The sequence below is a fragment of the Lacerta agilis genome, chromosome 4 (genome assembly GCF_009819535.1).
Source record: "Lacerta agilis isolate rLacAgi1 chromosome 4, rLacAgi1.pri, whole genome shotgun sequence".
NCBI lineage: Eukaryota > Metazoa > Chordata > Lepidosauria > Squamata > Lacertidae > Lacerta > Lacerta agilis.
In genome coordinates this window covers 1,686,789-1,714,314 of record NC_046315.1, presented here as the reverse complement: position 1 = coordinate 1,714,314, position 27,526 = coordinate 1,686,789, and the positions used below count along the sequence as shown (strand labels likewise).

Sequence of the window (27,526 nt, the reverse complement as noted above, 5' to 3'; positions counted from 1 at the left end):
GCCAGCTTTGGTTCGGTTTTCCACAATCTCTCTTCCAATTTTTTCACAACTGTAGCCTTGTTCACTTAATAATACTATTTTACATTGCTTTCTGTGTGACCAGTCACCTCTTTGTGACATTTCTATAATTTTATTATGTTTTACAACCTCACTAAATGAAAGAACACAAAAAACCAACCAACCTGATAGCAATCAAATAACACACTGACAAAAGTCAACCTAAGCAAGTTGTGCTTCCTTTTTCTGGTTATTTGGCTATAACGTTTCATAGAATATGCGTAATTGAACAAACTTTGTTGAATTGCATTATTGATTAAATTATCTTTCCATTGATATATAATTTTATGATATTACTCCAAAACAAGTGGTGCTATGAGCCATCAAACCTCTGAAATACACTTTCCCCCAAAAGGCTTCTACAATTTTGGCCACTACTGTATATCAAACTAAGCAACATTCAACAACCCATCAGAATCTAATAATAAATATCTGAAGGTATCTGAAGAAGTGTGCATGCACACGAAAGCTCATACCAGGAACAAACTCAGTTGGTCTCTAAGGTGCTACTAGAAAGAATTTTCGATTTTGTTTTAATAATAAATATGTTGGTTAATGACAAACAACACAGGTAATGAACACACACCCAATTCCTTTCAGTTCTTCTCCATTTGTTCCTGAGCCTCTAATCCCTTTTTGTCTCCATTTCAGATTGTGATGAATCGGAAATCGAGAACAAAGGTGACCAAAACAAAATCCCCAGAGAGGAGAAGCCACGTACAAATATGGAGTGTGGAGAAAGCTGCAGACAGAGCTCCCATTCCACTTCCCATCAACAAAATCTCATTGGAAAGAAACTCTATCAGTGTATGGAATGTGGAAAGAGCTTCAGTATGAGCTCCACTCTCGCTTCCCATCAAAGAATTCATACAGGGGAGAAACTCTATCAGTGTATGGAATGTGGAAAAAGCTTCAGGATGAGCTCCACTCTCGCTTCCCATCAAAGAATTCATACAGGGGAGAAACCGTATCAGTGTGTGGAATGTGGAAAGAGCTTCAGTCAGAGCTCCCATCTCACTTCCCATCAGAGAATTCATACAGGGGAGAAACCCTATCAGTGTGTGGAATGTGGAAAGAGCTTCAGTCAGAGCTTCTCTCTCACTTCCCATCAAAGAATTCATACAGGGGAGAAACCCTATCAGTGTATGGAATGTGGAAAGAGCTTCAGGAAGAAGGGCAATCTCACTTCCCATCAAAGAATTCATACAGGGGAGAAACCCTATCAGTGTGTGGAATGTGGAAAGAGCTTCAGTCGGAGCTCCAATCTCATTTCCCATCAGAGAATTCATACAGGGGAGAAACCCTATCGGTGTGTGGAATGTGGAAAGAGCTTCTGGAAGAAGGACAAGCTCACTTCCCATCACAGCATTCATACAGGGGAGAAACCCTATCAGTGTGTGGAATGTGGAAAGAGCTTCAGTACAAGCTCCACTCTCACTTCCCATCTAAGAATTCATACAGGGGAGAAACCCTATCATTGTGTGGAATGTGGAAAGAGCTTCCGGAAGAAGGACTATCTCACTTCCCATCATAGAATTCATACAGGGGAGAGACCCTATCAGTGTGTGGAATGTGGAAAGAGCTTCAGTACAAGCTCCAATCTCACTTCCCATCAGAGAATTCATACAGGGGAGAAACCCTATCAGTGTGTGGAATGTGGAAAGAGCTTCAGGAAGAAGGACAAGCTCACTTTCCATCAAAGAATTCATACAGGGGAGAAACCCTATCAGTGTGTGGAATGTGGAAAGAGCTTCAGTACAAGCTCCAATCTCACTTCCCATCAGAGAATTCATACAGGGGAGAAACCTTATCGGTGTGTGGAATGTGGAAAGAGCTTCTGGAAGAAGGACAAGCTCACTTCCCATCACAGCATTCATACAGGGGAGAAACCCTATCAGTGTGTGGAATGTGGAAAGAGCTTCAGTCATGGCTTCCATCTCACTTCCCATCAGAGAATTCATACAGGGGGAAAACCCTATCAGTGTGTGGAATGTGGAAAGAGCTTCAGGAAGAAGGACAAGCTCACTTCCCATCAAAGAATTCATACAGGGGAGAAACCCTATCAGTGTGTGGAATGTGGAAAGAGCTTCAGTAAAAAGGACAGTTTCACTTCCCATCAAAGAATTCATACAATTCATGTGGATTGTGGAATGTGGAAAGAGCTTCATTGATAGCACCAAACTCACTTCCCATAACAGAATCCATACAGAGGTTGGAAACACCATTATACAGCTTTAGGAGCCAGGCAAATCTGCACCTTTTAAACCAGGCCTTTTAAAATGTGATGTTTTTTGTTTTTATTTGTAACTAGCTGACCCGGCCACGCTTTGCCGTGGTTTTTTTATGGTTTTTTATGATTGTATGGATTTCGTGAAATTGAAGAAGTTCCCCTGTTCAACTTCCATCTGCCCCTTCTCTCCTCCCTGTTTTCAATTACCCTCTTTTCTGTCCCCACCTTCAATGATTTTGTGAAATTGAAGAAGTTCCTCTGTTCAACTTCCACCTGCCCCTTCTCTCCTCCCTGTTTTCAATTACCCTCTTTTCTTTCCCCACCTTCTATGATTTTGTGAAATTGAAGAAGTTCCTCTGTTCAACTTCTGTCTGCCCCTTCTCCCCCCCCCCTCAGCTTAGTAGTGAGATTCGAACCCTGGTCTCTCTCTTAAATGCCCCTTTCATATTATTAAACCCTTGCCCTAGATTTACTATCTCCTCCCCCCCCTGGAAACCTGATACATGGTACAGTCAGCTCTGGCATTAGGAGGGGTGATGGGGAACTGGTAGGGTCCTTATACATTTGTGTGCGGCGCTTTTTCCTCTTCTGATAACTGGAGTTGCGTTTGTAAAGCAATACAGCAGTACAGAAAGTATTGTGTGTGGAGACAGGATAGGGAGCGAAGCATAGTTGCTGAGCTTTCTCATCCTACATTCCCCCCCCCTGCCATAAGGAATGGTATGGCCCGGGCCTAAAAACCTTTTCCTGCCTGGAGCTGAAACTACTAAGAAGAGTTTAGGCCTTCCTCTTAACTGTTTTTTTGGTGAACTTTTCTGAGTGTGGTAAGAGTGCAGAGGCTGGGGCTATGGAGCTTAATGGGGGCTGTCCCTGCTGTCGGTTCCTCTGGTGGATGCACACAGGAAAACGGAGGACTGAGGTTAAGGAGGTTTTTTGGTCGGCGCACAGTCTGTGATGCTGCCCTGCGATGAGCCTTTCTATTGGTTGTTGTTCAAAGTCTTCAGTTCTGTTGCTGGTGACATGTAATGTGTGTGCCATTTTTTTGCGTTTATTCTTTATTTTAGGCATGATAGGTGTCGTTTTATTGAATTTTTATTATGCCAGATCCTTCCTCCATGGTCATGTTACACTTTGTCCTAAATTTGATGTGATTTGGTCCAGTGGTTATGGAGCAAGGTGGTGTCGGGTGCGTACGCAATGGGAACACACACACACATATAGACTGTCTTGAGACCTGTGTATACAACTTAACCACATTACGTTGTATATAGTCTTTAACATTGCAAAACTTAATTGCTACGTGTTTTGCACGTGCTGAAGTGTTCCCTGAATTAGCGTTTGCGATACAAGTTTGATTATCCTCATAGATTGCCTCACTATCCTATCACTGATTGGGATAAATCTGGTTGATCAAACATCACTCTCAGTCTTTTGAAAATCTACAGTCATAGGGGTTTACACAGCATTACAATTCTGCATTTCTAGCTGTTCAAGTAGACCTTTAATCTTTTGCTCTTGGCATATTAAGAAACTTCCATCTGCTTCTCTGCATATTTGGACCCCTAAATAGTGACTTGTTGGTCCTAGGTCTTTCAGTTTGAAATGTTTTGCCAACTGATTTGCTATCTTTTGAATTTTACCTGTCCTGCCACCATCAAATCATCAACAAAGATCAAAACCAATATATAATCATCGCCTGATCCTTTTGTATACAAGCAAGGATCAGCGATACTTCTTTTAAATCCAAGATTTAAAAGTTGCGTGTTTATACATTCATTCCAGCATTTAGCACTTTGCTTAAGACCATAGACGTGTAATTTCCACACCAAATCATTCCCTTCCTCAAACCCTGGGAGTTGTCGCATGTATATCACCTGGTCCAGAGGAGCATTTAGATATGCAGAAGTACCATCATAACGACTCACTTCCAATTTCTTCTCAGCTGCAACAGACAAAACAAGCCTCACTGATTCTGCCTTGGCAGTGGGCGCAAAAAGCTCACCATAGTGAATTCCTGACTTTTGTGCAAAACCTTTTGCTACCAGTCTAGCTTTAAAATGTGCATTGCCAGATACCTGAGTCTTCCTTTTAAAGACCCACCTGCTAGAAATTAACTTTTCACCTGGTGGCAATTTGGCTAGTGTGTAAGCTTAGTTGGTCTCTAAGGTGCTACTGGAAGGAATTTTTTTTATTTTTTATTTTGCTTTGACTTTGGCAGACCAACACGGCTACCTACCTGTACCTGCAATCGTGTGCTGTGTTAGCAATTCACTCCTCCCATTGTTGGATATGTGACTAGTATATCACATGTCTCTGTTTACTTTCCTTTTTTAATGAATATTTATTGATGTTTTACAAGAAATAAAAATACAGATCTCAATCATCACGTTGTATACCATTGTTCTCCGTCCCTCCTCTGGACTTCCCTCAACTCCCCCTCTGCTGAGTTATTTAGCTTTATTTGTTGTATCCTGCTTTTCTTATGTAAAAGTAAATTCCCTGATCATTTCTCTAAAATATCTGCTACTGAAATAAAGTTGTGAATGTTTATTGAAATGCTGCCAGTGAATCCAGTCCATTTTGTTGTTTCTGCAAATAGACTGTAAATGGTTCCCAGGCTCTTTTGAAGTCCTTTTAGTCCTTCTCTCGTAGTTCATCTGTTAGCTTAGCCAACTCTGCATAGTTCATCAGTTTTTCTTGCCATTGTTCCTTTGATGGTATTTCTTCCGTCTTCCAATATTGTGCAATCAAGATTCTGGCCCCTGTTGTAGCATATAAATAATATCCATTTTTCTTTTGGCAGCTCTTGGTTTGAGATACCTAACAAAAAAGGCTTCAGGGTGTTTAACAAAGTTCATTTTGAACAAAAAAAAAAACTGCTTACTTTCCTAGGCTTGGAAGGTGTAAGAATGGAAGTCAGTCTTATCTCTCCTGATTGCAAATTTTCTAGTGAACCATATTTTCACTACTGCCACGGGTGATATTCCCTACAGAATGCTTTTGGGGAAGGAACCGGATTATGCAGGTTTACATGTGTGGGGGAGTTGGGCTTTTGTTCATATCCCCAAGTATCTGAGACGTAAAGGTGAGCCCAAAACCAGAAAGCTGTGTTTCATCGGCTATCGAGGCTATTCTAGAAGGCATTATCGTTTCTGCTTTGGGCCATGGCCGAGTAGTCATTTCACAAAATGCTGAATTTGCTGAACAGGGTAGGTGGGAACAAGTTCATGCCAATCCTAGTTGGTCTCTAAGGTGCTACTGGAAGGAATTTTTATTTTTTTATTTTATTTTATTTTATTTGATGATTGCAGGTGTTACGGAAATGACATGGGGGGGCACATCTTTAAAGTTGTCACAATGTGTTCAATTCTGGGCACCAGAAGGATAAGGAATGTGTCTGCAAGCGTTGGAGAGTGAATTTTAAGTTATGGTGGGGTGGGGTGATGGGCTGAATTTCAGCCGAGCTTTGCTGTTTGGTAGAAAAAGATGGAAGGATTGGTTTTCAGGGTTTGGAATAGAGTGTTAAGAAGTGGGAGGTGAAAGTGGTGGTGTTTTGAAGCAGAGCTGGTGATATCAAGCATTTGAATGGTTATCTGGGGGGTTTCATCATTTTGTCTGTTATTCAAATCAGACTTCAAAAATGCTGAAATCCAGCCAAAGTTTAAAGCACATACAAATTCATAATTAGGTGGAATGTGCCTTGACCCCCCCCCAGTAAATAAAGGGCAGGAAATCTGGTCTGTTAATGGTAAGGCTGAAATTACTGAGAATATTAAAAACCGTGACTGTCTGGCCTTTTACACTCATACATAAGAGGACAGTTTTTGTTCGCTAATGACCAGAGGGGGGCACACAAAATAATAAAAACCCAGTTTTGTGAAACATTTTTGAATAATCTGTGCCCCAATCTCCTGTAGAAAAAGAAGGCGTGTAGCTCCCAATTTTCTTTAACATAAATGTCTACGGAACGAAACCGAATCGACCCAAGTCTGCCTTCCTCCGCCAACCTCAACTTTGCTCATCAGGCCAAAAGACAACACTTCCCCGTCCCCGGGTGAAACCCCCTGGCCTTTCATTGGTAGAGCTGCCACCATGCCAAAAAAGGTGGAAGGGAGGCACCTGCTTGATCTCAAGAGGCAGGGAGTTCCAAAGGGTCTGTGCTGCCATACTAAACAATTGAGGTCTTGCAAATGTGGGACAGGTATTATGGGGCACCTGTAGTTGAAGCAGTCGAGTGGGCACCTGTAGGAGAGAAAGTTCTCTCAAACCACTCTCTACATGCCGTGCAGAAATTCCTAAACATCCATCGTAGAATTCTCCCACTAGACATTACCAGGATTTCAAAGGTGGAATTGTCCAACAACTTTCAGGGTGTCCTGGTTTTTACTTTTTTAAATCGGGCAAGCCTAGGTCACTTGGGATACAATGGAGAATCTCCTTCAGGGCTGAAGTCAAACTGTTGGAAGATTGCAGCACCTGCAATAGAAGCCGATACAGGAGAGACATGTTTAGTTGCAGCTGGGGCTGATGAAGGCATCTGTTTGTGCTGCTGCTGCCGATGCACCAGGGCATTTCTTCTCTGCTGTCCTCCCAGAGGTCATTCCTCCTCTAGTCACTGCTATGGATACATGACCATATTGTCTGTCTCCAGGCGCTGTGGTCGTCTGTGGACTGCATCTCTCTTCCCTCACCCAAAGGGATAGCTGAAAGATGGATAAATAGACCCAGGAAGCGAGTATGAGGTGTGAGGCCATGGCATGCAGACAACAGGGTCCTTCTCTATATATGGGCTCATTCCTGGCCCATTTGGAAGACCCAGTACAGTTTTCTCTTACTGGCCATCTGTCAGGGATTCTTCAGCTGTGATTCCTGCATAGCAGGGGGTTGAACTAGATGGCCTTTGGGTGAACTTCCAACTCTGCAATTCTATGATTCTGTGATAAGGAGGTTTGGAGTGAAGTGCCAGCATCATATGGCTGACAGTCTGCTCTTTCTCTCTGTTCCACCAGAATCAAAAGAAGAAGTTGAGGCATCAGAGTGGTGCCTGGTTCAATAAATTGAAGTTGAATCTTGAAAATAGATAAGCGTTTTGGGTCCTAAGTTATTGATTCTGGGAGGAGATGACACACAGATGATGATGATGATGATGATGATTGCTGCTGCTGCTGCTGCTACTGCTACTACTACCAGTTCTCTGTTCCACCTGAATCAGGAGAGCAGGTTGATGTTATTAGACCAGTGATATTGCATTGACCTGTCATTTATGTTGAGTGGCTTCCTTTTGTTGTTGTTTTACCTTTGTTTATGCTTTAAATTAGAGGCTACCTTGGCAGTAAATGCATGTAAGTTGGAACTTGGTCTAGACAGCAGAGGAAGTTTACAGTGGATTCCAGAGAAATTCTTCCCAGGAGGCTAGCAGATTTCCCTTCCTTCCTTCCTTCCTTCCTTCCTTCCTTCCTTCCTTCCTTCCTTCCATTTGTGTCCCATTCAGCCACAGGTTCTGCACATTGCAGATTTAGACTCTGCCAAACAATACTGGGATCGTCTACGTCAGATACACCTGCAGGGCTTCTCTTGGGATGAATTTACTGCCTTCATCTCCTGGACCTTAATGCAGTCCATCAAATTATCCTTGCACATCAGATTGATACGTTAGTCACACGTGTGGTGAGGATTAGACAATTGTCCCCGGGTTCATGCTTTCTTGCACGCATAGGTGAATCTGTGGCAAGCAACCAATATAGATGACGGCATTCATCCATTTTTTTGCAAAGATAAGGGATGTGGTGGCAAGCAGCCAATTCAGAACCATCCCATGTGCTCTCTTAGTCAGGTGGCGGGACATACTAAACTCAGGGCATCCTTAACTCTTTATATTGTCACTCCTATCAAAGGAGTGAATCAAAAAGGGAATCATGTACGACCTCGAAGCTGAAATAATGGTGGAAAATATGAGACTGCGACCTACAAATGTCTCTGGAAGAAATGCCCTCTGAAATGATGTAAGCACAAAGGGAATGAACTTGTGTGTCTCCATGCCCGATTGTGGCCATCAGGACCTGTCCGAAGGAGACCCAGGAACCAGCCCAGCAAGGCTTCAGGAAGAGAGCCACTCCCACCCTGGGACCCAAGGCGAAGGCCTCCAGCTCCGAGCCCCAAAGCGCCCTCTCCTTGCCCCCCATCCTGACCTGCCAAGGGCCGAAGGGAAGCTCTCCAAGGGCGGCTTCTCTCCTGCTGCAGCAGCGCTTGGCTCCCGGCTCTTGCTCCGCTCCTTTTCCCTGCAAGCTGGACAAGGGAGGGAGATGCTCAGAGCCCCCCAAAAGCATCCCTTCCCATAGGCGGAGCCAGGGGGGCAGCTGCCCCATAGATCATGAAAAATAATAAACAGCTGAGAGAGGGCTGAGCTGGGCGGACTCGCCTTTGCAAGGGTTAAAGGGAACCGAGCTGCCTTCCTAGAGAGGCCAGGAAGCAAGAGAGAGAAGGCCAGGTCCTCCAGAGCCCAGGCCCCTCCCTCCCTCCCTCCGCAGTCCTCTCCTGCAAGGGCTGCCTGGCTGTCCCCTCCTGGGATCTGGTGAGTGGGGAGGCGGTGGGGGTCCCAGGGCTGCAGCAGGGGAGGGGGCCAGCCTGGGGGGGGCCTGGTCTGGTCATGCAGGGGGAGGAGAGGGTCCTGCCAGGGAGATCAGAGGATCCCAAATGGCTCCCACGAAATCTCCCTTCTTCTAACAAAGGAGTCCCTAGGACTTTAACTGTGTGTGATGTCACTCAGCGTCATTCAGCAACAGAGGAAACATGGGCAAATGGTTTTCCAAAGGGCGACACCCTTTGTTTCCCTCCACATTTTGCATTGCTAGAAGGCTAGAGACTTATTTCTTCTCCTCTTCCTCCTCCTCTTTCTTTTCAAAAATATAGCTCAAGGTCTGGGATGTGGTGCAGTCCAGCCCTGGTTCCCTCCAAGACTCATCCATGCTTGCTCAGGGAACCAATTTTTCCCTTGTTTTCCTGAGACCACAGATGGATGAGCGCGACTCAGCTGGCCCTGGAGCAGGAAGAGGCCATGCCATCCAAACTGGGAGCAGTGGGGGATTCTGGGAAAACTCTTTGCAGAAGATCCCGGGTGAGGAGGACACCCTCCGCTCAGAGGTGCAGAGCCAGCAGTTGAGGCAGTTCTGCTGCCAGGAGGCCAAAGGACCCCGAGAGATTTGCACCCAACTCTACCACCTTTGCCACCAGTGGCTGAAGCCAGAAAGGCACACAAAAGCTGAGATGCTGGACCTGGTGATCTTGGAGCAGTTCCTGGCTGTCCTTCCACCGGAGATGGAGAGCTGGGTGAGGGAATGCGGAGCGGAGACCAGTTCCCAGGCGGTGGCCCTGGCCGAAGGTTTCCTCCTGAGTCAGGCAGAGGAGAGGAAGCAGGTGAGAGAGACTTTCCTCTGGATACTCCCAAGGGGCTCCAAACAGGACAGAGAACATCCCATAATGGTCTGCTGGTGGCCCATCCTTTTTTGGGGAAAGCATCCATGGAATGAGATCTCACACCCTTCAAGTCTTTGTCATTCTCTTTCTAATATTTCTCACCATTCTCTGTTTTGAATCCTTGTTTCTTTTTCAGGGAAAGGATCATTTTGCAGAAATGGACCTGGATTCCTGTGAGGCAGAGAGGCCTCCGTTGGACACCAGAGAGAGGCCACTGGGTAAGGAGGAAGGTGGTTTTTCTCTGTTTGGTCTCATTCTGTTGGTTTTCCAACTCATTTGAGGGTTCTTTTCATCTTGTTTTGGGGGGAGACAGTTGGGAACAAGGGTCCAGAGGAGGGGAGATGTATTTTTGCACAACTAACATATGAAATGGGCACAAACCTAGAGATGCCCTAGAATCCTAGAATCTTAGAGTTGGAAGAGACCACAAGGGCCATCCAGTCCAACCCCCTGCCAAGCAGGAAACACCATCAAAGCATTCCTGACAGATGGCTGTCAAGCCTCCACTTCAAGACCTCCAAAGAAGGAGACTCCACCACACTCCTTGGCAGCAAATTCCACTGCTGAACAGCTCTTACTGTCAAGAAGTTCTTCCTAATGTTTCGGAGGAATCTACTTTCTTGTAGTTTGAATCCATTGCACCGTGTCCGCTTCTCTGGAGCAGCAGAAAACAACCTTTCTTCTTCCTCTATATGACATCCTTTTATATATTTGAACATGGCTATCATACCTGTTTTACCTGTGAGAGAAGAAGGCACTCCTGGCGTCCTGCTTACCTTTTCTCTGTTGCAGGTGACAGAATGATGTCGCCAAGACCTCCTCATCCGTCTTTTCATGGGGGCAGAAGGGAAGCAGCGGCTGTGGAACCAGATCAGGTCAGGGGAAGCTGCCTTGTGGGGACAGAAGCCGAGGGATGGAGCAATGTCATGGACTGGTTGGGCACAGAGTAATGGTGGAAGGAAGCAGCCGGGGAACCAGGAAAGGAAGATGGCTCAGAGCCCAAGGAGTGGAGTTAGAAGAAGGATGAGTGGTCAGAGGAAGAAGAGGGAGAAGCCTGGGAAGAGGAGGTGTCAGAAGCTGAAGGTGTAAGAGGGCTTAGTGAGCTGGGAGACTCTGTGGCAAAATGCAGTGCAGAATGAGAGGCAGAAGAGGACGGAGGTGAGTGGAAGGAGGGAGGTCGAGAGGCAGAGGTGAGTCAGGATAAGGAGGAGCCACCAGTTGTTCCCTCTCCTTCTGCCAGAAACCACCCTCCCTGCTTGTCTCTCAGAGCCAGGAGACCCCCTGGATTGCAGGAATCTCTGCTAGATCATTCAAGACAGATGGCCATCCAAACCAGGCTTCCTTTATTTCTATATTGATCACTGAATGATAAATTGGTTTCTAAGCAGTGGGCAAATGAGAACAAATAGTGACCTGGATTCACCTAACCAGCCCCATCCGCTGAAAAATGGGGCCTGCCCCCCATTCCTCCCCTCTCCATGCCCCCGTGAACCCCTTGAATTTGACTCTAGGGCATTCAGAGGGAACTCCCCAGAGCAGCTCAATGTGCAGCAAAGCAATCCTATTGAAACAACACGCGATTTACAGGAAGGAAACAACAGAGCATTGTGTAGCAGATCATATTTCTGCTGTCTCAGAGGAGGAAATCCCCCTTTTTCTTTTAGGGTCCAGTGTGCTTTGAAGATGTCGCTGTTTATTTCACGGACGAGGAGTGGGCGTTGCTGGATCCTGACCAGAGAGCTCTGCATAAGGACGTCATGGAGGAGATTCGTGGAATCGTGGCCTCGCTTGGTAAGGCTCCCTGTGGGATCGCCATATCTGCCTGGAAATTCAAAAAATACCTGTATGTGACCAACCTCATACATTTTCACATTGCTCAACAGCGCCCCCTATAACACCTGGGAACCTGACACCCCCACAATAAACAGCAAATTACAAGGTGGTTTTTTAATACATTCTTCCTCAAATTATTCCTTTCTCTACCATGATTGGGCTGCTCTGAACTGCCCTGGCCATCTTAAATGTCAGCTTCAGAATTGTTAGGAAAGATAAGTAGCTTCAGGTTTTCTGTTTTTGTTTTTTCTCCTGTCAGTCTTGGGTTGACCAAAGAGACGACTGACATTGGAGATGGAGGGGATGCCATGACTGGGCCAAACAAAATCCATCCCAGAGGAGAGCCAGGCTTATTGAATCTCAGGTGGTAGTAGCAGTGAGGATGATGATGAAGATGATAATAATAATTCTTAATTGGAAGTACCACTGTACTAATTACAATAATTTAGTTATACCCTACCGATCTGTCTGGGTAGAGTCAGCCACTCTGAGCGGCTTCCAATACATATACATATATATAAACATGAAACATAAATAATAATAATCTGATCCCATATAAAAAGAACCTTAAATTTAAAATGAACAACTTATACTAGTGGCCAAAATTGTGGAAACCATTTGTGAAAAGTGTATTTCTGAGGTTTGATGGCTCATAACATCACTTTTGTGTGGAGTAGTACCATAAAATCATAGATCAATGGAAAGATAATTTAATGAAGAATGTAATGCAATAACTTTTATGAAGGAGTGTTTATCAGAACAGAAGCCATAAAGAAAAAACATAAAACCTTTGGTAACCCTTGGTAACCTTTAGTTTTAATTACGGCCTTACAACTCCTTCACATGAAGCGATCCAAGTTTTTAGTTCTGCAGCTACAATAATGTGGAACCAAGATTGAATTATTGCCTCTGTTAACTGGGCTTTATTGCAGGGTTGCTTCTGACAAACAAGTTTCTTTAGTCAGCTCCATAGATTTCCGATTGGGTTAAAGTTTGGGCAATTCTCAGGGGCCATTCCAGCAGTGGAATGGGATTATCTTGAAAGCACCTTTTGCACACAGCAGTAACATGACATGGAGCTGAATCCTGTTGAAATGGTGTGTGTGTGTGTGTGTGTGTGTGTGTGTGTATGCTTCAGTTTCTGGGAAAAGATCACCTGCGGAACGCTTCAGTTTGGGCTCAAGTATTTCATTCATGCATTTTGGAGCATTTACATCCTCATTAATGACGCAAATTCTGTCCACACCTTTTGGTGCCATACAACCCCAGATCATCACACCATCTGGGTGTTTCACGGTCGGTGTAATGCACTCAACTTCACATTGCATTGCACCATGTCATCTTGTATACACCCAGATGATTTTCTTCTGTCATGTAGGGACAGTCTCTCCATTCTTCGATCGTCACTTGCCTTTGTACACCTTTTCCTGCCTTTTCCAGTCTGATTTTGGAGTGACTGAGTCTCCTTATACATCTTCAAAAATATAGAAATGCCAGCTTTGGTTAAGTTTTCCCCAATCTCTCTTCTAATTTCTTCATAACTGTAGCCTTGTTCACTTAATAATACTATTTTACATTGCTTTCTGGGTGACCAGTCACCTCTTTGTGCCATTTCTATAATTTTATTATGATTTACAACCTCACTAAATGAAAGAACACAAAAAACCAACCAACCTGATAGCAATCATAACACACTGTCAAAAGTCAACCTAAGGAAGTTGTGCTTCCTTTTTCTGGTTATTTGGCTATAACGTTTGATAGAATACGGGTAATTGAACAAACTTTGTTGAATTGCATTATTGATTAAATTATCTTTCCACTGATATATAATTTTATGATATTACTCCAAAAGAAGTGGTGTTATGAGCCATCAAACCTCTGAAATACACTCTCCCCCAAAAGGCTTCTACAATTTTGACCACTACTGTATATCAAACTAAGCAACATTCAACAACCCATCAGAATCTAATAATAAATATGTTGGTTAATGACAAACAACACAGGTAATGAATACACGCCCAATTCCTTTCAGTTCTTCTCCATTTGTTCCTGAGCCTCTAATCCCTTTTTGTCTCCATTGCAGATTGTGATGAATCGGAAATCGAGAACAAAGGTGGCCACAACAAAATCCCCAGAGAGGAGAAGCCAATTACAAAATTGGAGTGTGGTGAAAGCTGCAGTCAGAGCTCCCATTCCACTTCCCATCAGCAAAATCTCATTGGAAAGAAACTCTATCAGTGCATGGAATGTGGAAAGAGCTTCAGTACGATCTCCACTCTCACTTCCCATCAAAGAATTCATACAGAGGAGAAACCCTATCAGTGTGTGGAATGTGGAAAGAGCTTCAGTCATGGCTCCCATCTCACTTCCCATCAGAGAATTCATACAGGGGAGAAACCATATCAGTGTGTGGAATGTGGAAAGAGCTTCAGGAAAAAGGACACGCTCACTTCCCATCAGAGAATTCATACAGGGGAGAAACCCTATCAGTGTGTGGAATGTGGAAAGAGCTTCAGGAGAAAGGACAAGCTCAGTTCACATCAGAGAATTCATACAAGGGAGAAACCCTATCAGTGCTTCAAATGTGGAATGTGCTTCACTCAGAGCTCCCATCTCACTTCCCATCAAAGAATTCATATAGGGGAGAAACGCCATCAGTGTGTGGAATGTGGAAAGAGCTTCAGTACGAGCTTCAATCTCACTTCCCATCAAAGAATTCATACAGGGGAGAAACCCTATCAGTGTGTGGAATGTGGAAAGAGCTTCAGTCATGGCTCCCATCTCACTTCCCATCAGAGAATTCATACGGGGAGAAACCATATCAGTGTGTGGAATGTGGAAAGAGCTTCAGGAAAAAGGACACGCTCACTTCCCATCAGAGAATTCATACAGGGGAGAAACCGTATCAGTGTGTGGAATGTGGAAAGAGCTTCAGGAGAAAGGACAAGCTCACTTCCCATCAGAGAATTCATACAAGGGAGAAACCCTATCAGTGCTTCGAATGTGGAAAGTGCTTCACTCAGAGCTCCCTTCTCACTTCCCATCAGAGAATTCATACAGGCGAGAAACCCCATCAGTGTGTGGAGTGTGGAAAGAGCTTCAGTAGGAGCTCCTCTCTCATTTTCCATCAAAGAATTCATACAATTCATGTGGAATGTGGATTGTGGAATGTGGAAAGAGCTTCATTGATAGCACCAAACTGACTTCCCATAAAAGAATCCATACAGAGGTTGGAAAAACCAATATATAGCTTTAGGAGCCAGGCAAATCTGCAGCAGACCTTTGGCTGATTGACATCTAATGCCCTTTTAAAATGTGATGTTTTGTGTTTTTATATTGTGTTTTTATTTGTAACCGTCCTAAGACCTGTGGGTATAGGGAATAGGGGCTAACTCTTAAAGGCCTATGGGTCTCTGCCCCCATTAAATATTTGAGGAGGCCCCCCAAGGTTTTGGGGTGTTTTTTTCCAAACACAACCTTTCATTCTTCTGCAACTTCCCATACAACTTCTCTTTCAATTTGCCCTCTTAAAAATAAAAAAATAAACGCACAAAGGTCATGAGGAAAACATGATACAAGAAAATACAAACGTGGACAGGTCCCATCTTTGCAGGCCAAATGCAAAAGTTGTTTTAAAACAGGGTTTCCCATCCTTGGGTCCCCAGCGGCTCCCGGACTACAGTTCCCATCATCCCTCCCCATTGGTCCTGCTAGCTAGGGATGATGGGAGTTGTAGTCCAAAAAACAGCTGGAGACCCAAGTTTTCTTTAAAGGGGAAGTAGGCTTTCCCTGTGACACCCTCTGCTGGCCGAAAGCACTGCCCCAGAATCTGAACCACCCCTGGTACTGCTAATTGGAATTTATAGATCGCAAAACTGAAGTTTGATCGGCACTTCAACCTCTAGGGAATTTCTAGGTGCGTTCTGCACCACCTAGAGTACCCACAGAATTGTGGCTTCTACTGACAACACACATAGGAGAACAAATGAAAGACAAACCTGGAAAGGGCCACACCAAATGGACATCTGGTGTGAAGAGGTCATTTTTCCCACTGCTGAACAATGTCACAGGTAGAGGAGATGAAATGCTAGAAGTGTTCTCCGGGGCAAGGGGAGCTGCTGGGAAATTGAACTACAGGCTCAAAATATTGCTTTTTAAAAGAAGTCGCTGCCATTAAAGGCATTGCCATTCAAATGGTGTGGATGCATCATGGGATTGATTGTGCCCCCCCCCAATATTTTATTCAAGTCGGCGCCAATGCGTCGGGTGTTTTATAAATGGAATAAATACAGAAATCGCCTTCCTTTGCACATGTTCTGACTTGTCGATATCCTTATTTAATATCATTTTTAAAATTTATGTGCCCTTCCTCTGAAGATATCACAACATAAACATACAGGTTGAAAGCATGGCTTTCTCAAACCAAGTAAAACCAGAAGAATCTCTCCTCTCCTTTTTTTGGATGGAGTTACAAACTTTGTTGAACAGGGGTCTGCTGTGGAAATAGTGCATTTCGATTTCAGCAAGGCTTTTCAGAAAGTCCTCTGTGATATTTCTGTGAGGAAGCTGGTAAAATGTGGGTGAATGAGGTAGGTGGATTTGACTGACCGAACCCAAAGAGGACTCCTTCATGGTTCCTCCTCATCCTGGGGGAAAGTGATAAGAGGGGTACTGCAGGGTTTTGTTCTGGGCCTGTCATTGTTCAACATCTTTATAAATGACTTGGATGAAGGAACTGAGGGGATGCTCATCACATTTGGATTGACACCAAACGGATCATAATGACGTCCTCTCTCTTCTTCAGCAACAGACGGGGAGACAACAGCGCAAAAGCACAGCAGAGCAGATAACGGGCAGCGGGAATTAATAGCGCAGAGTTCTTCATTGAAGTAATAAAATCTTTACTAAGTTTAAAATAAACTTCATAACATAGTTCCAAAACGTTTTAAGAGAACGCATACTGAATACAGACTCTGCTCTATACTGACACAGACTCTGTGTCTGAGACAAAATGGTTGCTACATTTAAGGTAAGTGAGTCACGTGGCCCAAAATGACTTGACCATTAACAGTCAGGCTTCAACAGTTTTAGCAGGTCGAATAAGTTTGCTGTTCCTTTTGGAACTATATTATGAGGAAGTTTATTTTAAACTTAGTGAAGATTTTATTACTTCAGTGAAGAACTCTGTGTCATTAATTCCCGCTGCGCGTCAGGTTATGGCGCCCAGGATCTTATGGATGGTGAATTGCTACAGCTGGAGGATCAGGTGCTGTCAGTGAGGACCTCAAGGGGACTGAAAGTCCAGTGGTGAGGCCGCATACCGAAGAAGCAGACCCGGTGCAGCAAGGAGCAGAAGCCATGTCAGCTCAGCAACCTGCACAGTTTATTAATTTTGGCAACACTGCCCAGATGGAACGTCTGAACTACTTGACTTGGGCTCTCAAGCTTGAATTACCAGCTTCTTTACAAGAATATCATGGGGCACCTTGTCAAAGGCCTTGTTGAAATCAAGATAGGCTACATCCACAGCGTTCCCTTCATCTACCAGGCTTGTAATTCTGTCAAAAAATGAGATCAGATTGGTCTGACAGGACTTATTTTTCAGAAACCCATGCTGACTTTTAGTGATCACAGCGTTCCTTTCTAGGTGCTCACAGACCGTTTGCTTAATGATCTGCTCTAGAATCTTTCCTGGTAAGTAATTGGGCAGTAATTGTTTGGGTCCTCTCTTTCCCCCTTTTTGAAAATAGGGACAACATTTGCCCTCCTCCAGTCTGCTGGCACTTCGCCTGTTCTCCAGGAATTCTCAAAGATTACTGCCAGTGGTTCTGAAATCACCTCTGCCAGTTTTTTTAATACTCTTGGATGTAGTTCATCTGGCCCTGGAGACCTGAATACATCTAAACTAGCCAAGTATTCTTGTACTAGTTGGGCTGTGTTTCCCCTGCTGAATCATCTGCTCCATATTCTTCAGGTCGCGCATTGTTTTCTTTTTTGGGAGAAGACTGAGGCAAAGAAGGCATTGAAGAGTTCTGCCCTTTCTCTGTCCCCTGTTCGCATTTCACCATCTTCTCCTCTAAGTGACCCACTGTTTCCTTGTTCTTAAAATATAAATTATTTTTTCAGCTAATGCTGAAGTCCACATATTTCTACATCAAAGTGAAATCTGGAAATCATGTAAGGTTTTCAGTGCTGGGTAGAGATTTGGGTGTTGGACTCTATGACCTAGGAGACCAGGTTCAAAGCCCCACCCAGTCATGAAGCTCCCTTGGCTGACCTTGGGGAGAAAAAGGTGGAATAGAAATGGAATAACTGAAATAAATAAGATTTTCTATTTTCTATTTTGGACCAATGGAGGTTCTGGCTGCCGCTAGCATCCTCATCAAGAGTTCATGAGAGCTGACGAAATGGAAAAAATGACTGGAAGAAATGGGGGATGTGAATTTTATAGCAGTCAAGTACAACATTCCTACTGTGGAGATGTGAGGGGATATTTTGTTCCACTCAGGAGAAAATTTCCTCTTTCCCCCCTGAGCTGGGACAAACTTCCACTGCATGTGACTTGAAGTGGGTGTTGCTTCTTTTGGGCAGAGGAGCAGATGTTCCTCCATTTTTCTGCTCTTCTTTTCCATTTCTGTCTTTCTGTATGTTAGAAGAAGAAGAGTTTGGATTTGATATCCGACTTTTAACTACTTGAAGGAGTCTCCAAGCGGCTCACATTCTCCTTTCCATTCCTCCCCCCACAACAAACACTCTGTAAGGTGAGTGGGGCTGAGAGACTTCTGAGAAGTGTGACTAGCCCAAGGTCGCCCAGCAGCTGCATGTGGAGGAGCGGAGATGCGAACCCAGTTCCCCAGATTACGAGGAGAAGTGAGTGCTCAGTCGCAGTCACTTGGGACTAACTCCCTTATGGGACAGTTCATATAGCTATATACTTGTGTAACCTAAGTCTGCCTTAAGGGATCTAACTGTGAACCTGAATCAATCTGTGAGTAAACTACATTTATATTGACTTATAATCAGATTCTCGTGTCTATTCTTTTTAAGAGGGATTAGAAGCGATCTAACCAAGAATCTTAAATAGTGAGGCTCAGAGAAGCCAGTCATAAGCTAACTGCTGTGAAATTTAAAAAGGGGGATGTCTGGAACTCTGCTAAGATATAGAACTTGATAACTCAAGTTAGGAAGGATATCATTAAGTAATATATCCTGTGGTGGGAGTGCCCCAAAATCCAACCATTCTGGACAACAACCACACGAGAAATATGCAAGATAACCAAGGAAGTGCTAGAAATCACCCCAGAATTGGTCTTACTAAACATCTTCCAAGACAATAATGCCCACGTACACCACAAAGAACTCATAACCCATCTACTCTCAGCAGCCAGAAACATCATAGCCAGACACTGGAAAGACCTGTCAGGAGTAAACATGGACCAATGGTACCAAGTAGTATGGGAAACAGCCCTGCTAGAAAAACTAACCAGTAAGCTGAAACTGATACGGGGACAAACAGAAGAAGACACCTTCACCCCGGTATGGTCCCCCTTCATCACACAAACAGCCCAACAAGACAATGACAAAAATCTACCGACAGCATACAAATCAATATGGCTGGCCTGATCAAAAACACCCACCCACCCCACTCACACAGGAGACCAAAGATCACCCAGCCAACCACAAATGAACAATCACACCCCACACCAATCCCGACCTCTCTCACCACCAAAGGAGCACAAGCAAACAACAGAGAACCTGAACAGACAACGCTGACACAAAACCCTACACATATTAAGTAAAACAGAAACATCCTCACACTACCCCACCCATCTCCCCATCCCACCCACCTCTCTCCCCCTTTTCTTCCTAATTTCTGAACAACAAAGACCGATTTGGAAAAATACGAGAGAGTCATTGCATTACCTTTGTAAATCAAGGAAATCTTTAAAAAAATTATTAAAGAAATTAAATAATATATCCTCTCCTGCCTCCCTAAACATCCCCAAAAGAAACAGAAATCAAGAAGACAAGAAATTCAATAAGGAATGGGGGAAATTATTAATTACCTTGAAGAACAATGTAAACATTTTAAAACATTAGCAGGATTGATATATCACTTGTAATATAACTATTTTATAGTTAAAATTGGATAGAAACAAAAATTGGATAACTATTGTAAGATGCGGGGGGGGGGGGTAGGTCCAAGGACTGAGGGAATCCTATATATGTACAGAATTGATTATATTTGAATGTAAATGATATTTGTAAAAACTGAAAAAGGAAATTCTTGTTTTGACTAGAATTGTTTTGACTACGGCACACCCAAACGGCTACCTACTTGTAACTTTAAAAAAAAATAGTTTATGAGAGCTGAAACCTTTCAATTGATCGTCCCACAGATTGCGCCCCCCCCCCCAAAAAAAGCAGTGGTGAAATTGGAATGGGATGCTTGCATAAAATTGAAACACGGATCCTGCTCGCCCCCAGGGAGTGATCCGTGTCACAGCCACAGGTCAGCGCCGATCGCCTGGTGGCAATCAAGGCCAGCTCCCTGGTGACAGTGGGTGTCTCCAGACCACGACACTCTATGTTTAAAAATAAAAAATAATAATAATTCCATTGTCCGATTTTACATCGTCGAAAAATGTGTAGAGGGCTGAGCTGGGCGGACTCGGCTTTGCAAGGGTTAAAGGGAACCGAGCTGCCTTCCTAGAGAGGACAGGAAGCAAGAGAGAGGAGGCCAGGTCCTCCAGAGCCCAGGCCCCTCCCTCTCCTGCCAGGGCTGCCTGGCTGTCCCCTCCTGGGATCTGGTGAGTGGGGAGGCGGTGGGGGTCCCAGGGCTGCAGCAGGGGAGGGGGCCAGCCTGGGGGGGGGCCTGGTCTGCTCATGCAGGGGGAGGAGAGAGAGGGGCCTGCCAGGGAGGGGCCAGGTCTGCAACGCTCTCCTCCCGGGAGATCACAGGATCCCAAATGGATCCCACGAAATCTCCATTCTACAAACAAAGTACTTTTAACTCCGTGTGAGGTCGCTCAGCGTCATTGCACAACAGAGGAAACGTGTGCAAAGGGTTTTCCAAAGCTGGAGGAGGAAGGAAGGAAAGGGGGGAGAGAAAGGGCAGGAATAAAGAGAGTCTGGATCCCAGCCCATAGTCTGGCTGCTGCATTGCAAACCAGTTTCCCAGTGTCTCCAAGGGCAGCTCCACACGGAGGCCACTGCAGCAATCCCCTCGCACCCAGAGCAGGGCATCCCAGGACCACATCCTCTCTGTCCCAAAGGGATTGTTGCTGGAAAACCAGCCGGAAATGGGCGCTGCTACTCACTGAGCCTCCAGGGACCTTGGCATCAGTGGCTGTGTGTGTGTTAAGATATCTAATAGAATAATAAATTTTCTGCTCTTCACCCTAAGCTTCAAGGGAGATCTTTGGCCCCGCCCACTTGGCCCTCAGGGGGTTAATCAGATACATACCTGGCCCTCAGAGCAAAGAAAAAGGGACCCCACCCCAGGAGTCTGTCTTGAGAGCGGCAGAGAGTCCAAGTGCAAGAAAAAGAGACAGAAGCAGGGGTGGGGGGGGTGGGGGGGAGCAACTCCTGAGGACCCCCGGGTGAGGACCCCAACGAGAGCCAGGCACCCATTTTTCACAATATACAGTCAGTTCTGACTTCATGCATTGACTGGAAGGATGCAGAAACCAGGCTTAGTCACCTCACAGAAATCCCTTCAGTTTCCATTTACTGGAAGATAGGAACCAAAAGGCTGATTCACTTCACAGAAATGCCTCCATATTTTGCATTGCAATCTTCTAGGAGGGCTAGAGGCTGCTTCCTCCTCCTCCTCCTCCTGCTCCTCTTCTCCTTTTTAAAAGGGCCCTTTCCACCTGTCCTGGATGACCTCCTTTGTTGATGACCTTTTTGTAATGTTTTATTTTGAAATCTTTAAGATAATATTTGTTATCTGTTATGTTACTTTCACTATAGACTATATATTTGACTTTCTTCAGATTGTGTTATTTCTGTTTTACTGATTTTGTGGGATGTGAAACTGCAGTCAAGTACAACATTCATAGAGTGGACATGTCAGGGGATGTTTTGTCCCACTCAGGAGAAGACTTCCTGTTTCCTCCTGAGCTGGGACAGACTTCCACTGCATTTGACTTCAAGAAGGTGTGTTGTGTTGTACAGTGGTACCTCAGGTTAAGTACTTAATTTGTTCCGGAGGTCCGTTCTTAACCTGAAACTGATCCTAACCTGAAGCACCACTTTAGCTAATGGGACCTCCCGCTGCCACTGCACCACCAGAGCACGATTTCTGTTCTTATCCTGAAGCAAAGTTCTTAACCTGAAGCGTTATTTCTTGGTTAGCGGAGTCTGTAACCTGAAGCGTCTGTAACCTGAAAAGTATGTAACCTGAGGTACCACTGTACTAGCATGGAGGGGCACACAACCTCCTTGTTCTGATCAGTGTGTCTTCTCCATTTTGCATGTTGCTGTGTGTTTGGAGGAGTGACTGTTTCGCCACAGTCACTTGGGACTAACTTCTTTATGGAATAGTCCTAGTTGTTATGTAACCTACACCTGCCTTGAGGGATATCTCTGTGAACCTGAATGAATCTGTGACTTTTATATTAACGTTAATCAGATTCTTGTCTTTATTCTTTTTAAGAGGGATTAGAAGGGATTTTGCCAGGAAGGAATCTTTAATACTAAGACTCAGATGAATCAGCAACTAGCTGATTGCTGTGTAAATTTAAAAAAGGGAATGTTTGGAACTCTGGTAGATTATGGAACTTGCTAGCGCAAGTTAGGAAGGATATCATTAAATACTATATCCTCTCCTGCCTCCCTAATCATCCCCACAGATTTAATATGATGTAAACCGCTTTGAGATTTCTCTTTAAAATATAATGCATTATAGAAATCAAAATCAATCAATCAATCAATAAAAAGATAGCTCATGGAATCCTAGAGTTGGAAGAGACCCCAAGGGCCATCCAGTCCAACCCCCTGCCAAGCAGGAAACACCATCAAAGCATTCCTGACGGGTGGCTGTCAATCCTCCGCTTAAAGACCTCCAAAGAAGGAGACTCCACCACACTCCTTGGCAGCAAATTCCACTGTCCAACAGCTCTCACTGTCAGGAAGTTCTTCCTAATGTTTAGGTGGAATCACCTAAACATAATGGTTTGGGCTGTGGTGCAGTCCAGCCTTGGTTCCCTCCAAGACTCATCCATGCCACCTCAGGAAACCTTTTTCTTCTCCTGATATTATACAACTTTTGTAACAGAACAATATATTTGTTTTGTAGGATTTGCTAGTGCCTCTCCTTAAGACAGACAAAACTTGGCAGAAGACCAAAGGATTCCTTCCAATCTCTCAGAGGTTTCCTGAGAGCACAGATGGATGAGCAAGACTCAGCTGGCCCTGAAGCAGGAAGAGGCCATGCTAACCAAACTGAGAGCAGTGGGGGATTCTGGGAAAACTCTGTGCAGAAGATCTTGGTTGAGGAGGACACCCTCTGCTCAGAGGTGCAGAGCCGGCAGTTGAGGCAGTTCTGCTGCCAGGAGGCCAAAGGACCCCGAGAGATTTGCAGCCGACTCTACCACCTTGACCATCAGTGGCTGAAGCCGGAAAGGTGCACAAAAGCTGAGATGCTGGACCTGGTGATCTTGGAGCAGTTCCTGGCTGTCCTTCCTCCAGAGATGGAGAGCTGGTTGAGGGACTGCGGAGCGGAGACCAGTTCCCAGGCGGTGGCCCTGGCCGAAGGTTTCCTCCTGAGTCAGGCGGAGGAGAGAAAGCAGGTGAGAGAGACTTTCCTCTGGATACTCCCAAGGCCTCCAAACAGAACGGAGAACATCCCATAATGCTCTACTGATGGCTTGTTTTTTTCCTCGGGAAGGCATCCATTGAATGAGATCTGACACCCTTAAAGCTGTTGACCCTGGCATTCATTTTTAAAAAATATTTCTCCCCATTCTCTGTTTTGAACCCTTGTTTATTTTTCAGGGAAAGGATCTCTTAGCAGAAAAGGGCCAGATTTCTTCTGAGGCAGAGAGGCCTCCGTTGGACACCAGACAGAGGCAGCTGGGTAAGGAGGGAGGAGTTTTTTCTCCCTTTAGTCTCATTCTATAGGTTTTCCAACTCATCTGTGGGTTCTTTTCATATTTTATTGGGGGTGATTGTTGGGGCCAAGAGCCCAGAGGAGGGGAGATGTATTTTTGCACAACAAACATATGAAATGGGCACAAACGTCCAAATGCACTCAGCAGGTAAGGCTTTCTCACAGGCCCATCTGTAGTTAGAGATGCCCTGTTTCACCTGTGAGAGAAGCAAGTACTCTGGGCCTCCCCCTTACCTTTTTCCTCTTGCAGGTGACAGAAAGATGCCGGCAAGACCTCCTGAGCCATCTTTTTATGGGGACAGAATGGAAACAGCGGCTGTGGAACCAGATCAGGTCAGGGCAAGCTGTGATGTGGGGACAGAAGCCAAGGGATGGAGCAATTTCATAGCTCAAGGAGTGGTGATGAACAACAGTGTTGTCTCAGAGGAGGACATTTCCCTTTTTCTTTCAGGGTCCAGTGTGCTTTGAAGATGTCGCTGTTCGTTTCATGGACGAGGAGTGGGCGTTGCTGGATCCTGACCAAAGAGCTCTGTATCAGGACGTCATGGAAGAGAATCGTAGGATGTTGGCCTTTCTTGGTAAGGCTCCCAGTGGGATTGTCATATCTGTTTTTAAATTCCAAACTCCATATGTGACGAACCTCATATTTTCACAAAACTCAACAGTGCCCCCTACAACAGTGTTTTTCAACCTTTTTTGGGCAAGGGCACACTTGTTTCATGAAAAAAATCACGAGGCACACCAGCATTAGAAAATGTTAAAAAATTTAACTCTGTACCTATATTGACTATATATAAAGTAATTCTCTTGAATAGGAATCAAATAAACACAATTTTTCCCACGGCACATCAGGCAACATCTCGCGGCACACTAGTGTGCCGCGGAACAGTGGTTGAAAAACACTGCCCTACAACATGGGTATTACAATACCCCCCCCTCCCAAAAAAAACCTTGAACAGTAAATTACTGTTTTTTCTGTGAATGTTCTTCCACCATTTGCAGCTTATTAAACAAGGATCAGCCTGGTCTGAACTCCCCAGGCCATTTAACTATAAACTTCAGAGTTGTTAGGGAAGTTGAAGTAGCTTCTGTCAGGTTTTCAGTTTTTGTTTTTCCTCCCGTCAGTCTTTGGTTGCCCAAAGAGAAGACTGACGTTGGAAATGGAGGGGATACCATGATGGAGCCAAACAAAATCCATTTGAGAGAAGATCCAGGCTTTTCAAATCATAGGTTCCCCTAAGGATGTCAGTTGATCCCCATTAATTAATGCACCCAACACTTCAGCAAAACCATCCATCTAACCAACTTGTGTTATTCCTCTATTACCATTATTAACAAGTATTCTTCATTAATTTCTCCCTGAGACTCTAATCCATTTCTCTTCATTATAGATAATGATGGACTGGAAATTAAGAACAAGGGAAACCATGACAAAATCCCCACAATGGAGAAGCCGTATAAATATCTTGAATGTAGAAAAAGTTCCTATTCAACTTCCCATAAAATAAATCCCATTGGGAAGAAACTCTATCAGTGTGAGGAATGTGGAAAGAGCTTCAGGAACAGCTGTAAAATCACTAGGCACCAGAGAATTCATACAGGGGCGAAACCCTATCAGTGTGTGGAATGTGGAAAGAGCTTCAATCAAAAGGCCAATCTCACTTCCCACCAAATAATTCATACAGGGGAGAAACCCTATCAGTGCTTTGACTGTGGAAAGAGCTTTAGTCACAGCCAGAGTCTCACTTCCCATCAAAGAATTCATACAGGGGAGAAACCCTATCAGTGTGTGGAATGTGGGAAAAGCTTCAATACGAGCTCCAATCTGACTTCCCATCAGAGAATTCATACAGGGGAGAAATCCTATTGGTGTGTGGAATGTGGAATGGGCTTCAGTCAAAAGACCAATCTCACTTGCCACCAAATAATTCATACAGGGGAGAAACCCTATCAGTGTGTGGAATGTGGAAAGAGCTTCAGTCAGAGCTCCCATCTCACTTCCCATCAAAGAATTCATACAGGGGAGAAACCCTATCAGTGTGTGGAATGTGGAAAGAGCTTCAGTCACAGCTTCCATCTCACTTCCCATCAAAGGATTCATACAGGGGAGAAACCGTACCAGTGTGTGGAATGTGGAAAGAGCTTCAGCCAGAGCGGCAATCTCACTTCCCATCAGAGAATTCATACAGGGGAGAAACCCTATCAGTGTGTGGAATGTGGAAAGAGCTTCAGTCAGAGCTCCCATCTCACTTCCCACCAAATAATTCATACAGGGGAGAAACCCTATCAGTGCGTGGAATGTGGAAAGAGCTTTAGTCACAGCCAGAGTCTCACTTCCCATCAAAGAATTCATACAGGGGAGAAACCCTATCTGTGTGTGGAATGTGGGAAAAGCTTCAATACGAACTCCAATCTGACTTCCCATCAGAGAATTCACACAGGGGAGAAACCCTATCGGTGTGTGGAATGTGGAAAGAGCTTCAGTAAGAAGGACAGTTTCACTTCCCATCGAATAATTCATACAGGGGAGAAACCCTATCACTGCTTGGAATGAGGAAGAGGCTTCAGTAACAGCTCCAAACTCAGTTCCCATCAAAGAATTCATACCAAGGGTGGAAAAATCTTCATTATACAGCTTTCGGCGCTAGGGAAAAACTCACCTCTTTAACCAGGCCCTTGGCTGATTAACATCTATTGCTCTTTTGAATGTGGTGGTGAGGTCGGGGGTTACAGGTAATGGGCTCTGTGTTTTGTCTTTTCATATTATGATTTTATGTTGTAACCATCCTGAGACCTCTGGGTGTAGGGAATAGGAACCAACTCTTAGAGGGTGAGGGGTCTTTGCCCTCCCATAAAATATTTGAGGGCGTCACCCCCCAGTTCCTAGGAATTGCCATTCAAATGGCATGCATGCAGCACATCATGTGACTTTTTAACCGAGGTGGGGCTTAATAAACCCCTTCTATATTTTATTCAAGTTGGCACCCCTACTATAGGGCGCTATAGAAATCAAATAAATGCATAAATAAAATAAAACCATCTTGGTCGCCTTCATGTCCCATGTTCCAGCTTGTCAATATCGTCATTATTATTATTATTATTATTATCATTTAAAAAATTTATGTACCCTTCTTCTGAAGATTTCACGGTGGTTCACAACATAAACATACAGGCTGAAAGCATGGCTTTCTCAAAAACAAGTCAAGCCAGAGAAATCTCTCTCTTTCTTTTTTCTTTTTTGGATGGAGTTACAAACTTTTGATCAGGGGACTGCTGTGGAAATAGTGCATCTTGATTTTGTAGGCGGTGTCGATGAGAATTCATTTTGAACCCCCAATTTGAGTGCAAATGATATCCAAGCCTGTAAAACAAAAGGGTGTAAAACGAGAAACATTCCCTCTGATGTAGCTTACAGTTCAATTAAGGTAAAAAGTTCATGCAAAAGTTATGCAGAGCCAGGCTGGAAACATGTGAGGAATGAACTGTGCGAGAACTAAGCCCACTTGACCAGTTGAACAGGCGAGAATCTTGGCAAAGGATCTGAAAAGGAATGAAGGAGGCAGTGTGAGAAACTAGCATCTCGTAAAGCTCGCGTGCTAACAAGGATTCCAGATCCTGGCAAGCCTTCAAGGGAAATGCAAAGTACTACACTTGGGCAAAAAAAAAATAAAAAAAAAAATGAAAGGCACAAATACAGGATGGGTGACACCTGGCTTGAGAGCAGTACATGTGAAAAGGATCTCGGAGTCTTGGTAGACCATAAACTTGACATGAGTCAACAGTGTGATGCAGCAGCTAAAAAAGCCAATGCAATTCTG

General features: G+C 44.4%; 2 protein-coding genes and 1 pseudogene across 2 annotated transcripts in view; 2 read left to right on the top strand and 1 right to left on the bottom strand.

Moving 5' to 3' along the window:
- The window catches only part of LOC117045002 (zinc finger protein 721-like), a 32,495-nt gene extending 16,009 nt beyond the window's left edge, over positions 1-16,486 (top strand). Inside the window, exons 4-6 of the mRNA XM_033145795.1 lie at positions 864-2,202; positions 13,677-13,760; positions 16,398-16,486. Of these exons, the coding sequence (XP_033001686.1) occupies positions 864-2,202; positions 13,677-13,760; positions 16,398-16,486 (1,512 nt within the window). The remainder of the gene's footprint in view (positions 1-863; positions 2,203-13,676; positions 13,761-16,397) is intronic.
- Positions 1-27,526, bottom strand: part of LOC117044872 — a 934,741-nt pseudogene that overhangs the window by 817,116 nt on the left and 90,099 nt on the right.
- LOC117044920 (zinc finger protein 135-like) lies at positions 14,410-26,747 on the top strand (the record flags this gene model as incomplete). Its single annotated transcript, XM_033145718.1, has 3 exons — positions 14,410-14,742; positions 25,231-26,185; positions 26,270-26,747. Coding segments are annotated over 3 exons (1,395 nt in total), but the record flags the coding sequence as incomplete, so codon positions are not given.